The sequence below is a fragment of the Chionomys nivalis genome, chromosome 2, assembly GCF_950005125.1.
Source record: "Chionomys nivalis chromosome 2, mChiNiv1.1, whole genome shotgun sequence".
Taxonomy (NCBI): domain Eukaryota; kingdom Metazoa; phylum Chordata; class Mammalia; order Rodentia; family Cricetidae; genus Chionomys; species Chionomys nivalis.
This window is the reverse complement of record NC_080087.1, coordinates 37663899-37681095: the sequence shown is the minus strand read 5'-3', so window position 1 is coordinate 37681095 and position 17197 is coordinate 37663899. Positions and strand designations below refer to the sequence as shown.

At 40.6% G+C, this 17197-nt stretch overlaps 1 protein-coding gene across 4 annotated transcripts in view; it reads right to left on the bottom strand.

The window, feature by feature from the left end:
- The window catches only part of Arhgap18 (Rho GTPase activating protein 18), a 211658-nt gene that overhangs the window by 25361 nt on the left and 169100 nt on the right, over positions 1 to 17197 (bottom strand). For all 4 annotated transcript variants that reach the window (XM_057763139.1, XM_057763140.1, XM_057763142.1 and 1 more), the window contains exons 7-11: positions 16947 to 17038; positions 11450 to 11527; positions 9645 to 9804; positions 8096 to 8178; positions 738 to 944 (exon numbers count right to left, since the gene is read on the bottom strand). In XM_057763139.1, coding sequence (XP_057619122.1) covers positions 738 to 944; positions 8096 to 8178; positions 9645 to 9804; positions 11450 to 11527; positions 16947 to 17038 — 620 coding nt within the window. The remainder of the gene's footprint in view (positions 1 to 737; positions 945 to 8095; positions 8179 to 9644; positions 9805 to 11449; positions 11528 to 16946; positions 17039 to 17197) is intronic.

Genomic DNA, 17197 nt, shown 5'->3' with positions numbered 1-17197 from the left:
CCTTTAAATAACAGTTTCTGTGGAAAATTAGGGGATGATGGGAGCAGAGACAGCATGAGCTCTTTAAAACGTGACAGCCTGAAGACGGAGCAAAGGGGAAATGTGCTGATGGAACTACCCACAAAGAGCCTTTTGCAAGGCATGTTTTCTTGACCTAATTTTTATGATTTTAAAAAAGAAATTCACAAGGCCCTGCTTACCTCTGTGAATAAAACGCCTGCAATACCTCTCCACTCACACACGGCAATGGGAATCTTACAAGGCTGGCACACAGCACGCAGTGTGTTTTTAAGCCATGGGGGGGGGGGGAAGCCCATTGCTTTTAAATATCAACTTTATAAAGTTATTTTCATGATTACTTTGGACAATTATGCTAGGAAATTACATGACCATTATTTTGGTTTTGAGAAAAATATGTTTTTCTTATATGAAGACCCTAGATCTAAAAGTTGGGGTATAATAAATGTGTGTGTGCATGTCCATGCATATTAGAAAAAGAATGATGGGAGAAAGGGAAGAGGTCTTACAGGAGAGGAAAAAGGAGGATTACGGAATGCATACAATAAAAGGATAAAAGAGGATACAAACTGGAGAGAGAGAAGAGAATCTGCCAGAAGAAAAGCAGGCATGAGTTTAAAAAAAAAAATGTACTCTGAGAAATAAGTATGAAAAGGTCATTTTGAAACTCAAGACTTTGCACACTGACCTGAAAATTTAAGCTAAAAACATATACTTACTGTCCATAGAAGTTTCTGGTACTTAATCAATAAGTGCATGACATTTGCTGTCCCAGCTGCCATTTCAAATTCTCGCTGTTCACTGGACTTCAAACCCAGCGTATGGCACATGAAGAGGTTCGGGGCCATGACCATTGCTACATTTACAACCGTCATTTTATTCTTCTCTTTATTGTCAATGATTCTTTGGAGAAATTCAAGCAAGGCCTAAAACAAAAATGACTGAGATGTCTGTCATACATGGAGATAAGAGATGAAGGCACTGTAGTAGATAGGATTTTTAAATTATTTTAAAAATGATGTTATTTAACCCTAAATGCATTTTGGAAAAAAGTCAAATGGAGACCACCTATTATGGAAATCTTCCTAAAACAGATTCATAACGTGAAAGAGTTTAAATGGAGTTGCCTTGAAGGGGACAATACCTCTGTTTAACATCACAGGCTAGCAAATGAAAAACCCAGTGCCAGAGATAGGCTGCCTGTTTTGGAGTTGTTGGCCAATAGCTATTTCTGTTTCTGACTGTCCTTCAGAATTCCACAGTAAGACCCTGTTGCTGACATACTTGAATCACAGAACTTGGAGAAGTCAAGATGGTAGTGACCTTGGAGCTTCACCCCTACTTGCTCGTTTCTATGGTGCTGGAAGGTGCTAATGGATGCTACCAGGAGACGAAGGTAAACATTGATCTAAGGCATTTGTAAACTCTGTGAACCATGCTAATGACTAGCCTGACAAGACGTGCCCATCGGTGCAGTCATGCCACAAATGTTATGGGAATAACCAACCACTTTCTAATTAGATTTAAACCTACAGTAAACTATACTTGTCATCAAATATGGAAAAGAACCTATGCCTACACAGATTATAGACTCTAGGGAAGAACTTACTACTGTTAGTATGCTAATTGGAAATAGTGTTAAAACAACTCCTAGTGACTTACTGCTATACCTATAGATTAGTGGCCCTTTTAATCCTCATCAGGAAGGCTTATTCTTGAGATGGCAATTGAAACCTAGACCTACAACTGGCCAAGGTACAGAGAATAAGGTACTACAGAATACTCAGCCCTCAATTATACACGTGTATCACATGTCTCCCCTCAAAGCTTAAGCATCATCAGGGAAGAGGAGACAGAAGGATTGCAAGAGCAAGAGGTTAAAGATGACTATAAAGAGACAGTGTGTACCAGACCCAGCAGGGCAGTTATATAGGTAAATTCACAGTGGTTGCCACAGAACGAGTAAGACCTACACAATCATAAGCCAGTCAAAGCCCCAGAGTGGAGGGAGAATGAACACACTGTCCCATGCCTAACAAGGAAGATACTAGCCTTCAATTCTTTCTGGGGGGAGAACTAGGAACTGGTCCCACTCCAGGAGTACTGGGGGGCTCCACAAACAAGATTCAATGATCTTAAAAGAAAATAGGAAGAAAGGAACATATAGTTGTGTGAGTAGGGAGCTGAGGGTGGAGCTGGGAGGAGCTGGGAGAGAAGCTGAAAATAAAGAAAATACACTGTATGAAATTATCAAAAAACAAATAATGAAATTGCTAGTTATTGAAGAATCAGTTAAAAGTGTTATTTAAAAGAAAAATAGTAAGGAAAAAAGTACTTTTGCTGCAATACATTTCAGCAGGTAAGAAGACATGCTTTCAGGCCTGTCAGCATGAGGTCAATTAACAGAACCTACACAGTGGAAGGAGATAACAACTCCTAAAATAAATTCTCTGAGCTTCCTTGACACATGTGCACCTATGCACATAAACACACAAATAAAAGGGGAAAATGTTAAAAAGAAGATCCAAGGCTGAGGATAGCTCAGATGATAAAGTGATAAAGCTGTGTAAGCTTGAAGACCCAAGTTTGAGACCTAGAACACATGTAAAACGTTGTGTTAGATGGTGTATGTTGGAGAGGCAGAAATGGACTTAGTCACCAACCTGCCTAGCCTAATCCAGGCATCCCTACGTGTCAGTGAGAGACCTTCTCTCAAGAAACAAGACAGTTGGCTCCTTGGAATGACACCCAAGGTTGATCTCTGACCCCCCCCCACACACAAATACACACACACACACACACACAGTGCATGCACATACAAGGGAGTCATGCGTAACTTCCTATTTATATCCAACATGCCTTGTCAGCAAAGCTCCGCTGACAGACAGATGAAGCCCAAAATGGAGCTTTGCTTCTCCCAAGCCCATGGCGCTGGGCAGCAAGGCAAAGACTTCATCTGACATGGCAGAGAGATTTGCAGCAGGCCAGGCCTCTAGATCCTACAGGAACTGCAGAGCACCGAAAAGCAGATTAAAATAACATGTAAACATTCACTTGTTTCAGAAAGTCCTTGTCCTTTCATCTCAAGAAAGGAAGAAGGAGGGAGGGAGGGAAAGAGAGAGGGAGGGAAGAAAAGAAAGGAAAGGGAAGGATACAGAATGAAAAGGAAGAAAGAAAAAGAAGAAAATCTTTGATAATGTACACTCTACCTTAATTTTCTACTCACTAGCCTGCTGGTACAAAATCTAAAAAAAATGAGCTTTGCTATAGAAAATAAGGAGCTACCAAGAAATACCATAGAAATGAGAGGATTTTTTAAATGAGGGAATGAATGAACTGGAACTTCGCAGACTAGGTTAGGTCTTACTCAGCACAAACATCGCCACTTTCACCCTACCACACTCTGAGCTGTCGGTCTCCAAAGCCACCAGTGGCAGGGTCGCTCTTCTCAGACAAGGCCTTTTTGTCCTTTCGGGTGATTTTCTCAAGAATACCACTCACCACGTGTGTGTTTGATGTTCTCCATGAACGAAGCAGTGTATTAGGCACACTTTACAGACCATCATGTTAATCGGCATGAGAGGCTGACATTATAACCACCCCAGTTTGCTGAGGAGGAAGTGACATCTTAGAGAACATTACTGGAGGGCACACAACCAGCTAAAGCAGTGGAAGGAACATGATCCCAGGTCGCTCTGGCTTCTGTTTCTGAACTCTTAACTGTGCAAGGAATCACCTTTTCATGATCATCCTAAAATCCCTACCTCAAAAAGTCAAAATAGGCTAGATCCAAATGGAAGGAACTAGCCTTTCTACAAGATTTCAGGGCAGAAACAAATACAAAAAAATCAGTTTCTAGTGCTAACAGGTTGATCTTATATCAGGTTTATTTGCAATATAGACCTCAGACATCTGAAGCAAACTAAAGGCTTAATATCTAACAGCAAAATTTATGTATCTAATATCTGGTACAGTGCTTGGAGAGCTAAATTGTAATCTTAGCATCGTGTTGTATTGAAGCAACATGTTCACAAATGAGGACAAAAGATTAATTGAAGTTTAGGGAAAAATATTTAATTTTGTTCCACAGAGACCAGAATGGTTTCTTGGGGACCAGTGTATCTCTTTCTTTATGAGCATAAATTACAAAGATTAGATAATTATTTTAATTGTGGTGTGCACATGCAATAAGATTGTTCGAAATATTACTCGAGGAATGCCAGGGAGAAAAGGGGGGAGGGGAGGGGAAAGAAATGGAGGGGAGGAAAGAGAGATAAGCTAGGAAGATGCTGGCTCAGCCCTTGACACTGAAGAATGGATGGGCCATTTTAAGCAGTTGTGAGTCATACAAAGAATCTGGGGTGAGAAAACTGAGTCCTTGAAAACCTATGCTTTTTGAGGCCATGATAGCAGTTACTTATTAGCTATAATTGTTCATTGGATATCTGTTTTCAATACCTCTGTAAAAATCTGTCCCTATGGAAAATGAGAATATAACTCTTCTATTCTTCAAGGGCTGTGACAATATACAAAACAGTTTTAAAATTAAATAAAATTAATTGCAAAAGAGGTAGCCAGAGAGAGGCCTCAGCCCTTTGTTCTTGCTGAGGGCCAAAGTTGGATTCCCAGCACCCACATGTGGTGGTTCACAATCACCTGTAACTCAAGCACTCTTCTGGCCTCTGCAGAAGCTCATATTGCACCCTCCTACACATAAATAAAAAGAAACCCTTTTAAAAGGGGGAGGGGGCAGGGCAGGTAGCTCAATGGTTAAGAACACAGTCACTATTCTTGCAAACTGGAGTTCAGTTCCCAGTACTCATATCAGACAGTTCACAGCTGCCTGTAACTCCAGTTCCATGGGGATCTGGCACTTTTTTCTGGAACTTGAAAGTACTACAGAGACAGACAGACAAACACACACACATATGAGAGAGAGAGAGAGAGAGAGAGAGACAGAGACAGAGAGAGACAGAGAGAGACAGAGAGACAGAGAGACAGAGAGACAGAGAGAGAGAGAGAGGAAGGGAGGGAGGCAGCAACAGAACCAGATTAATAATGCTTCTGAAACATATATTGAATTTTTTACTGTTGTTTTTTTCCCAAAGTTTATAATTAATCCCATCTCAGCACATACTAAATTTTTGTTTATTTTCAAGGTGAGGACCTTTACTATGCATATGTGCTAAGGCTGGCCTCAAACTTGCCATCCTCACTTCTTGGCCTCCTGTATTCTGGGATTAAAGGAGTACCCTACCATCTTAGTTACTTTCCTATGCCCATGACAAGAAACCATGACCAAGGCAATCTATAGAAGAGTTTATTGGGGAGGCTTATAGTTTACAGCGTGAGTCCATGATCATCATGGCAGGGAGCATGGCAGTGGAGAGCGAAAAGTAGAGAGCAGGCAGCAGGCATGGCACTGAGGTAGTAGCTAAGAGCTTATGTCTTGATCCACAGAAGCAGAAGGCGGAGAACCCTCAAAATCTGCCCTTATTGACACACCTCCTTGGATAAGGCCACACCACCTAATCTTTCCCAAACTGTTCCAGCAACTGGGGACCAGGTCTTCAAATAAAGGAGCCCATGATGGACTTTTCATTCAACCCACAGTGCCTAGCAATACTTGGCTATTTGCAGCTCAGGAAAATTAACCAATGTGAAAACAATACACACCCATCCTAAGAACCTCTAATGATACTAGTACTGAGATCATTAAATCAGACGAGTGAGTGCTTTACCAAATTACTTCAATATAATTATACAAATCAGGACTTCCAGCCCTTAGAGAATCAACTTAATGTTAATGAATATTTGAGCTGGCCATTGTGACCTATTTCAAACTCTACCACTTCTAAATATAAACACCTGTCATGTCTTCAGGACATAATGTACCACAACCGATAAATGCTGGCACTTGCATTTCAAATGCCTGTTGCTTGCTTTATTGAACAGACTCACTAAATAACATTTGGAAAACATAGAAAACCAGGAAGAATGAAACACAGAAAAAGTCCATGTTTTCTATTTGGTGTAAGAGGTCCTTCTGTAGTTACATTGCTTTCATTGGTTGAATAAAGAAACTGACTTGACCTTTTGATAGGGCAGCCCTTAGTGGGCAAAATAGACAGAACAGAATTCTGGGAAGAAGGGCAGATGCCATGATTCTTCTGCCCGAGAAGGACGCTGGTTAGACTCACGCCAGTAAGCCACAGTCAAGTGGCAATACACGTTAATGGAAATGGATTAAATCAAGATGTGATAGTTAGCCAATAAGAGGCTAGAGATAATGGGCCAGGCAGTAATTTAATTAATACAATTTCTGTGTGGTTATTTTGGGGGTTAAGCTAGCCAGGCAGCAGAACGCAGCCTGCTCCTCCTCACAACATCTATTAATTAATAAACTTTAATCACCTGCTCTTCCAAAAGGAATATCATTGTGAAAATTGCAAAAGCAAGGCTTAGAACTAGCAGTGGTGGTGCATGGTGGCAGGGGCAGAAATATGTCTTAAATTCAAGCCCAGCTAGGGTAGCTTGCCAAGATACTTTTTTTTTTTTTTGAGAGGGCGGGGTTTGAGACAGAGCTTCTCTGTAGCTTTGGAACCTTGGAACCTGTCCTGGAACTTGCTCAGTAGACCAGGCTGGCCTTGAGCTCAAAGATCCACTTGCCTCAGTGTACTGAGTGCTGAAATTATAGGAGTGCATCACCAACTGCACCAAGGAGATGCTCAGAGGGTAAGCCACTGCTACACAAGTTTGTGAACCAGAGTTGAGATTCTCAGAACCCACTTACATATTAGATGGGTATTGTAGCCCCTGTAATCCCATGCATGGGAGGGAGGCAGAACCTGGGGATCCTGGGAGCTAACTAAACTAGCTACATAAGAAAGTTCTAGGTTCAGTTGAGACACCCTGTCTCGGGCCTAGAAGGGTTAAGAACTCTTGCCACACCTGCAGAGAGCCTGTTAGCAACACAAATGTAACATGGCTCAAAACCACCTGCCATTCTAGGTCCAAGAGATCGGGTGCTCTCTAGTGGCCTCTGTAAGCACTGCAGGCAGTCGGAAGCACAAAGGTGCACACAGGCCCACACATACACAAAATCAAAGAAACATAGCAGACAATGAGGACTACTGAGAACTCAAGAACAACAGCAATGGGTTTTTGATCCTACTGCACGTACTGGCTTTGTGGGAGCCTAGGCAGTTTGGATGCTCACCTTACTAGACCGGAATGGAGGTGGGAGGTCCTTGGACTTCCCACAGGGCAGGGAACCCTGATTGCTCTTTGGGCTGCCGAGGGAGGGGGACTTGATAGGGGGAGGGGGAGGGAAATGGGAGGCGGTGGCAGGGAAGAGGCAAAAAATCTTTAAGAAATAAATAAATAAATTTTAAAAAAAAGAAGTATATTTTTAAAGAGAGACTCTGCCTTAATATAAGAGGCAGAATCAAGGAAGACACCAAATGATCATCTTTGACCACAAACACACACACACACACACACACACACACACATGCTCGCGCGCGCAAGCACACATGCACTTATGTGCACACACAACTATATAAACATGTATGTCCACACATTTGAACACTCTCACACATGCATTTTCTCTCTCTCAGAAAGAAAGAAAATCTACAAAACAAAACTACCCGGAAGTTAGAGAAGCAGCTTAATGGTTAAGAACATTTGCTTATTGCTGCAGGGACCAACATTCTATTCCCAGTCTCCACATGGTGGGACTCTAAAAGCATACATATCTCCAGATCCAAGGGATCTTCTGGCTATCATAGACACCTGTACATACATAAGTGCACACACATAGAGGCAGGCATGCAGATACACATATAAAGTAAATAAACCTTCTATAAAACCCTCAGTAACATTAATAAAATTAGCATCCTAGCAAATTACTTAGTGAAAGATTGCTTCTCAATCTGCCCTTAAAAGCACCCTTTCACATTTTAGATGCATATTGCTGTTCCCAAAACAAGCATTGTACTGTTTTTCCACAAATAATGAAAAAAAAAATTACTCTGCATCTTTCTAAGGGATATTTAGTGTAAATTAACCAACTGACCTTCAGTGTGTCTCTGTTTGCATCAGGCAGAAGGATGACAAGGAGGTTCAAAGCCTGCAATTGTTCCTTTTTGGTTGGAAGATCTGTAGAGAGATGAAAGAAATCTAAAAACTTTAGGGAACACTTTTTTTTTCTTTTTCCATTTCTAAAGAAAAAGAGAAGTTATTGGGTGTCAATGTTACAGCTAAACATAAGACGCGGTGCCTCAGCAGCCAGCCTCCCCGAGAGTGTTTGCTGGAGATCCAGGAAGCAGCTGCTCCAAGCACCCTTCGTCCTAGGATGCTAGCTTCCAACTGGGATCACACGATGCGCAGCCTTATGTTTGCAGACATACCACAGTGATTTGGAAACAATTCTATCTTCCATATGCTAATTCTCCTCCCATGGAAACATGGAGAAAACTGGACTGTCCAGGAAATGCTACCAAGGGTAGGGGACTTCTTCAAGGAACACAATACAAAAGGAGAGCCCTAGCAGGTGTCCAATAAATGTGTGTGGCATGAATAAGGAACCAATCATCAAGGGAAGCTTTTAAGACGTAGATATATTATTATCACTGGAACCTATTTCCAGAGATTTAGAGAATTATCAGCACTACTTTGTCAGCTAGCAACAAATTTGACCCATACCCAGAAAATGTATTCAAAATAATGCAACTTCATCACTATGAATTATTTTTACTAAAAGATTTTTTTGTTTAAAGGAGATAGTTTAAATAGTGATTTTTATTGTCTTCATGAATTTTTGAAAACAAATGCTATGACACAAGGTAACTTAGGCATTCACCCCAAAATTGCACACCTAAAGAACAGCATGCAACACTGTGAATGGGAACTCTACCTCTCTATCATCATTAATAATGCACTCATTCGCTCACAAAGTTTCCAGTTTGGAAGACAAAGATATGATAACTTGACTATCATTACAGTACTGTTTCCTTGCCTGATGGCCCCTGGGAGTAAACGGAACAATCATAGCAAGATATAAACCTTGTAAGATCTCTGTGTTCCCTGGAAAGGAATCAAGACTGATTACTTGTCTTAATTTGGAGTTTTCCAGGACCACAGAATGGCCACACACCAGAATCCCATGGCCCACTACCAAGGAGGCAGTCAAACATTCTCCAGCCCCCTAACCAAATACAGGATTTAAGATTTTTGGAAATGGCCATAGATACTTATATCTCCTTGTGCTTTTATAATAACTGTTAACCCACAGCTTCTCCAGTGTGTGCTGCTTTCAATACCTGGCAAGAAGCCACATGAGAGATCTATGTGACTCACATAGTTAAGAGAGAAACTTGAGGTTTCCAGGTTTTAACTTTAGATGTATTGTGTTCTTAAAGGCCATGTACCTAATCTGCACCTGAAGAGAACATTCTGGTATGTATATATATGGAAGGCAAAAGGCATTTGAGCAACCCTTGACAACCATGAAACATGTCTAACCAAAGACATCTGGTGATGTGGCCTATGATGCCAGTGGTCACTGAGACGGTAAGTGTGAATGGCACCTATTTCCAGGCTACTTCCACATGGAAACAACTTACTCTGAACAGCCTGGAAGGCTTTGAGGTACTCCACACTCAGCAGCGGCTGGGGCAGCTCTCTGAGAAAGAGCTTCAGCAGGCTGGCTGCGTCATGCTGCTTGACACTCTCCCAGTTGAAAGTCCCTTCATAAAACTTCGTTTCTAGTTCTTGGCAAAGATTCTGAATGGCACAGAGGAAAAAAGAAATTAGCAGTACACACGTGTTTATTTTTTCCCCTGTTGAGAGTATGATTATTTTTTCTACCTTACAAGAAATCTAATCTGTTAAGGGTCAGAGTAATAAAAGTCAACATTTGTCTGTCACTCAGAAAAATGCCATCCCCAGCCCTGACTGGCCTTATGTGGAGGAATTTTACCCAAAGTGAAGAAAAAAGGTTTCAGTATTTTCACCCACTTTAATTAGCAAAGGTTTAATCAAAAGATCGATTAAAAACTTTCCATTAGGCACATCATCTAGACTGTATAATTTGTCATTATTATTAAAACAGACCACTTAAAATTTAACAAGATGTTTGAGCTATTTCAAGGCATGTTACATAACAAAACAAATAAATAGATCCCTGGGCAAGCAAAAGGTTACCTCTCATTTGTTACCTCTGAGAATTGCAAAAGCCAAATCCTATAGAGAGGATACAAAAAATATATGATACCTACCTACCGTCTCTGCACCATCATCCTGCTACTAGCTCAGGTTAATGTTTGGAATCCATGTAGAATCAGGATGCTGAGGTCATCCATTTCAAACACTCTAGATGTGCCAACCCTCCTCCTCCTACTACTACATCAAATTAGTTCCTAACTAATATTTTCCTGGATTCAATTTTAATGTAGCATAAGCCCTGTTATATCAGAAATTCTTCTAAGCTTCTGTTACTGGAACCACTTTCTCAAAAGATGGCTTTGGTTTTGCTTACGTTTTCTTTGTTTGGTTTCCTTCGCTATGGTGCTGGGAGTGGAACCCTAGGCCCCCTGCAGGCTAGGAAACTGGTCCCCTACTGAACTAGATCCTCTGTTCTTCTGCTTCTCCCAACACAACCCTCTTTTCTTTCTTTTTTCCCCCCTGTTTTTCTAATAGGTGAAAAACATGGGTGCTACCTCAAAACTTAGGAATGGAGTAAAAGGGGAGCAAGGGAAGAAAAAGAAAAGAGCAGGGAAGGAGGAAAGATGGGGAGAGCAGAAATGAAGAGGGAGCGAGACAAGAAGAGACTAAAGGAGGGGGGCAAGAACCAGGAGTGCAGGAAGTTCAGTGGGGCGGGGACACCAAATTTTTGCCCATCATCTTTAAATCATTTACAAGGGGCTAGCTGCAGCATGATCCAGTCTATGACGACAGGCTGGGTGGACCAGTTAGCACAGTTGAATCCACTTAACTGGCCTTCAAAATTATACTAGCTGTTCCTTCTGTCAACACTGCCAGCTCCCTGGCTCTTGTCAAGGGCCTTAATCTGCTCCCCACCTGGAGTGCTATGTTCCTGCTCTTTCTAAAATCAAAACTCAATTGCTATTACTCATCCTGATTAAATCTCTCACCCAGCTCCCTAGTACCTCTCTGAGTCATGATGTTCTCATTATCATAGGATTGTAATTGGTGATGTGGGGATTTGGAAAAATACAAACTTACAGAAAAAAGCAGAAGGGGTTTGTGGAGAAACTATAAACTGGATGTTGAGAGGCTTTATTGTTCTATTTTATCTGCTTTGCGAGCAAGAATAAGGGGTGGGGAGGCTAAGTTGGCCTTTAAAATGTGCAAGCATAATTAAACAATAAAATTGTACATTAACAGAACTGAAGGTTTCTTCGCTTACCTTGATTCTCATGGCAGCTCCCGGTATGCGTAGGAGGCCCTCAGTTTCCAGACCGCCTTCTTCAATTCGAGAAATCAGCTGTGGGTAAGCCAATAAACATTCTGATCTCAGTGTTTGTAACAGGTACAGTTTAACATCTGTCCCCCTCCCCCGTATCAGTAAGTGAAAGTTGATTCTGAGGGCATGCAAACTGGATTTGAGATGAGGCTTAGAGTGCTATTGAGGCAACATCTTCAAAACTATGCATACGAAAACCTGAGATAAAATTTTGAAAAAGTTGGTCTTATTCTCCTTTGTAAAAGAAATGTGTATTTCACACAACAGCTGTGACTCTCCACAGGATCAGGGAAAAGATGTTCACTGTGTAAACGCAACTCAGAACACCATTCTGCTTTTCCAGCAACATGCATTGTGCAATCAAATAAATATCATGCAATTCCAGTATTTGCACACTTATATACTGTGCCTAGTTTGTTTCAAGAAACAATACTTTTTTTTTATTAATTTATTTAATTATTAAAGATTTCTGCCTCTTCCCCGCCACCACCTCCCATTCCCTCCCCCATGGAGCACTGGACTGAAGTCTCACGATCCAAAGGAGGGGCAGAAGGAGAGTGAGCACGAGCAAGGAACTCAGGACTGCGAGGGGTGCACCCACACACTGAGGCAATGGGGATGTTCTATCGGGAACTCACCAAGGCCAGCTGGCCGGGGTCTGAAGAAACAATACTTTTATATGAAAAAAAATGGTTGCTAATATTCATTTTAAGCTACTGGCGGTAATCTTGAAAAAGAATGCTTTCAAATGAGGATTCTATATACCAATACTCAATGAATGGGTACATATCTACTTTAATGACTCCACTAAAATAAACTAAAATGAAAATGTAGAAGCCATAGGGTTGGAGACATGACTAGGTGGGTAAGAGCATGAACTGCTTTTGCAGAGGACTCAAATTCAGATCTCAAATTAAGATCATGGTTACTTGAAGGGGATCTGATGCCTCTGGTCTTTGCAGACACCCATTTTCACATGCACATACCCCCACAAATACATCCATTTTTTTTAATGAGTAAATAAATATTAAAAAACAAATCACAAAAATCAGACAGGTAGGGAATATTCCAGAAGCAAATTGTTAAAAGGCTATGCAGACAGTAAAAGTGGTCTGCTTCTTGACAGGGAGCTTCCCGTTGAAAAACCTGGGTCACACATTACTTGGGTAGCACATGGAGCTTACAGAGAGAGGGCAGAGCATCCTCTGCAATGTTTAGGGAAATCACTTTCCACCTCCTCCTGACAAATACAGAGCACTTACTACATAGGAGCTTCTTTCCTATAGTTCACCCCATTTAGCCAGATGCGGCCTTCCCATATCTCCAATCTTTCTTTAATGTTCTCTGCACACCTTGGAGCATAAAATCCTTCAGGGTGCAAAAGAATGTTGTTTTCTTCAGGGAATTCTCTGTTAATGATTAATTGGGCTCCACAAACCACACAGACCTTATTGCTTTCCCCTTGCATATAAAAGTGTCTGTTATGAGAAAGCCTTGCATCCTCGGGAATGGGGGTGGGGTGGACTTCTGTCTTCGTGTTCCAAAATCCAATGTGCCATAGCATGTGGACCCTGGAAGTGATGGCGATTTCTTTGCCTTAATGAACTTATCTGTCCTATCCTATGAATAGATTTTGACTAGGAAATTCACAGATACAGAGGGATTCCGAGAAAATGCCAATAATATCATCAAGTTCTTTTTTTTTTTTTTTTTTTTTTGGTTCTTTCGAGACAGGGTTTCTCTGTGGTTTTGGAGCCTGTCCTGGAACTAGCTCTGTAGACCAGGCTGGTCTCGAACTCACAGAGATCCGCCTGCCTCTGCCTCCCAAGTGCTGGGATTAAAGGCGTGCGCCACCACCGCCCGGCTCAAGTTCTAATAATACATTATTGACTCTAACATCCACCCCTGACCACTCAAAGAAGTACATCAATCTTTCAAATTCAAAATTTTCTGAGACCACATCGTTCAAGAACCGCTGTAGAGAAACTCAGCGCAAAAAGAATTAGGAATTGTTTGAGATTAGAAGGACATTATTCAATAAAGTATTTCATGCCAAATTTTAAAATATTCCATGTACAACCAATTTGCATTTTATTTCCCCCCATAAAATATTTGCATGTCCTGCTAAATCATCCAATTGAATGCGGGCAGCTGCAGTCAGTCAGATTTGAGCAGTCTACACTTCTCACTGTCATTAAGTACAGAAGAAAATCGGGGCTGCTAAACAGCCGAATGGGATTCATTTCTGAATTCTACATTTGAATCTATTTCTAGTGTTCTCTAATGTTAGATCCCAGCCTCAAGAGTGGTGTGTGTGCTGCATGGAACAATATCATGTACTATCTCCTATTTCTCACTTGGAAAATCACATGTTTTAGCTACATTATTAATTAGCTGAGTACTGGCTTTTATAATAATAGGGAACATGCTTTCTTCTGCGGCCTCTGCCAAGGCTGCTGTGTCCTGTGGCGTTCCGAGCACGTGCAGTACCCAGCTGCCAATTTCAGGAGAAGCCTGCCCTGGATGACTTGGAAGTAGGGTCGTCTTTGTCCTCCTGAAGGAAGTAGTAACCCACAAGAGTGCAGGTGTGGTTATTAGGTCTGAATGAGGAAACTGCCTTTATCAGGTCTTCAGGTTTCTGACAACACCATGTTTTGAGTAATGTATGTAGTCCCTGTAATGTCAAAGTCCCAATTAAAATACTCATGGGGAGAGAGAGTAAAATTTGCTTTAGAGGATTAAAGAGCTGTGATAATTCCAGAGAATGCTTGCAAAATCCAACTATGGTTTGGGGCACGGGGCAGTGATGGAATTCACACCCAAGGCAGCTGAGCTACATCTCCGACTATAATTTCTTGTGATACCAGATGATAGCCACGTACTACATGTGGCTCACTACTTGCTAATTAAAAAGCTAGTGGTTTTCAGTATCTGTTTGGATAGTAACCATTTTATGATGGCTCAGAACATTCCAAATACTTTGGGGACAATGCTTTTTAAAAGCAAAGGTATTTTAAGTTCCTATAACACCCAGATAGAAAATATTGTTAATACTGTGTTTTTGCAACTATGTGTAAAAAGCAGACAATGTATCAGCAAATGAATATGGCTATATTCCAATAAAGCTTACTGATCAATACACACACAAAAAACAGGAAACATTCTAGCTTTTCTTAAATTTTCAAGACCTCAAAAAGACAAAAATAACTATACTCAATTAAATGTAAATCATGTATTGTCTGTATGTGTATGTAGAGTGTGTGTGTGTGTGTGTGTGTGTGTGTGTGTGTGTGGTGAAAACCAATATGGAAATGAAATCAAACCCTTTGGCACAACACTGATTTTACTGACCATCTTGACAAAAAGACATTGGATTGAAAATTTGATCAGAAAATGCACTTTGAAGTAAAATGAACACTTTTCTTTATCCAACCCTTTCTAAGAACAAGGTTTGAACAACATGCTTTGGGGGGTGGTGATCAAGAAAAGTAAAAAATGAAATTGACTGTATGAGATAACCTTTAGCTAGTGCCACCTGCCAGACATTCTCCCTTCACATTGAAGATGAATCCTCTGTAGTCTGGGAGCCAATGTTCCTGCAAACCAACTGCTTCCTTCTTTCCCCCCTTTTACAAAACGGAAGGACAGACAATGGGCTATGCGCTGGTGATCAAATGATGCTTCTCACAACACATCTCTGCAGCTTCTTTCTTACAGCACAAAGCGGATGCAAACTGGTGATGGCTGCCTACCCGTCAACTCCTTAAAGGCCTTCTCTTTTTAATAGGAACAAAACAGGAGTCTTGGGTGTGTTCAAGAGAACAAAATCGTAAAAAACTAATTAAATAAATCGAATCAAATTTTGGGGAAAATTGAAGAAAGTTTTTTTTTTCTTAAGAGACCATAAGCTGTCAGTATTCGGTCTACTGTGGAAATATCTTATAGGAAACTAAACTCACACTTCCCCCATGTGATAAAGAACTTGTGTGCCAATCTGGTTAGTGTTGAGTGCCCAGTGGTTCAGTCAAACAATGATCTAGATGCTGCATGATGGTATCTTTTAGAAGGGGCCAAGTGTTGAATTGCAGAGTTTAAGCCATGCAATATCGTGAGCCCCATCCCATCAAGTGAAGATGCAAAAACAAAGCTTAAGGTTTGCAAAGAAACTATTCTTCCTCAAGACTGCAACATCAACTCTTGCCTAAGTTGTTCTCCTGCTGTCTTGGTCCACACATCAGACGTCTGGATCCCATTAACTGCATGAACAAAATCATTAGAAGAAACCTTTCCATAGAGATATAGGTATAGATAGAGATATGTAGATAGAGACAGAGATACAGATATAGAGCCCATTGATTCTCGTGGAGCTTGACCTAAAGAAGATACTTCAAAGAAACTGTTTTACAATTCATCTTTGTATAGTAACTCCATCCTTTCAACATAAGAAAAATAAAGTAGACCATCCTTTCAACATAAGAAAAATAAAGTAGAATGTGTAGTCTCTATATGCTAGCTTCTTTATCTTAATCAGAATAACTGCTATCAACTATTAATATAGACACACTTCATCAGAATGTGGCAGGAGAACTCTCCAGAATACTCATCAAGAGACACATTAGATATGTTTGGATGCAATAACAGGAAGGAGGAATGAAACACCAACAGCAAGCAGCTAACAATGGTAGTAACTAATTTGGAACAGAACAGTAACTACGAGCCTTAGGACCGGCTGAGTCAGTCAGCTGAAAACAGTCTCTACTATCCTGAGAAATTATTGATATTGACATGCTGAGGCTGTTGGCAAGGAATCTATTGGGCAGTCCATGACTGTAGGGCCTGCCTTCTTTACTGTGTCATCGTAGGTTTTATCAAGTGTAATCTGTTCCTCTGCACAATGATGGCTCAGAGGTTGAGCTGAATATTTTTTATTGCTCCAGATAATCCCCTTATGAATAATTGAGTGTTGACTGCACAAGCAACTTGATAGTTTAGCAATCATTTTCTAATTCTACTTTATGGTTTCTTTGCCTGCTTTGGACGTGGGCACTGGTAAATTAAGTTGGACATCCTCACTGTAAATAGGAAAGCTTGAGAAATACATGCATGCATGAAATATTCATGAGGATTCAATTCCCTGGGAATTTATACACAGTTCCCACTCCTATGTATTATAGAACTGAAATCTCAATTACACAAAAGCAGCTAATATAAGACAGGAAAATGATGTCAGGTAATCACAGTTACAGTAATATCACAGAAAGTATCACCATGAGATAAAAATTACAAGCCCTTGAAACAAATTTGCTTCCTGAATAGAAAATCAAAGTATAAAATAAAACAGCATATCAATTGGAAAACTGTATTAGAACAGTCCGAGTATAAAATGCCACCATTAGCCTAAGTATGTTCTTGCTGCACTGGCCAGGTCTGGCCTACTTACATTTTGAAAGATCAAGGGTATTCGAGTTCCTGGCACTTTCCTTTGATCTTGTTCTAATAACATGGTTAATGGAACACCAAAAAGACCAGAGTCTGCAACAAGAAAACAAAAGCTCTTCACTTCATCAACCTATAGAATAGCAATAAAACTGGAAATATGAGATTTTTTACCTTGTCATTTATTGATCAGATTATTTATTGAGCACCTACTTAAAAAAATGATACCACACAGCCATTAAGTAGATACAACAA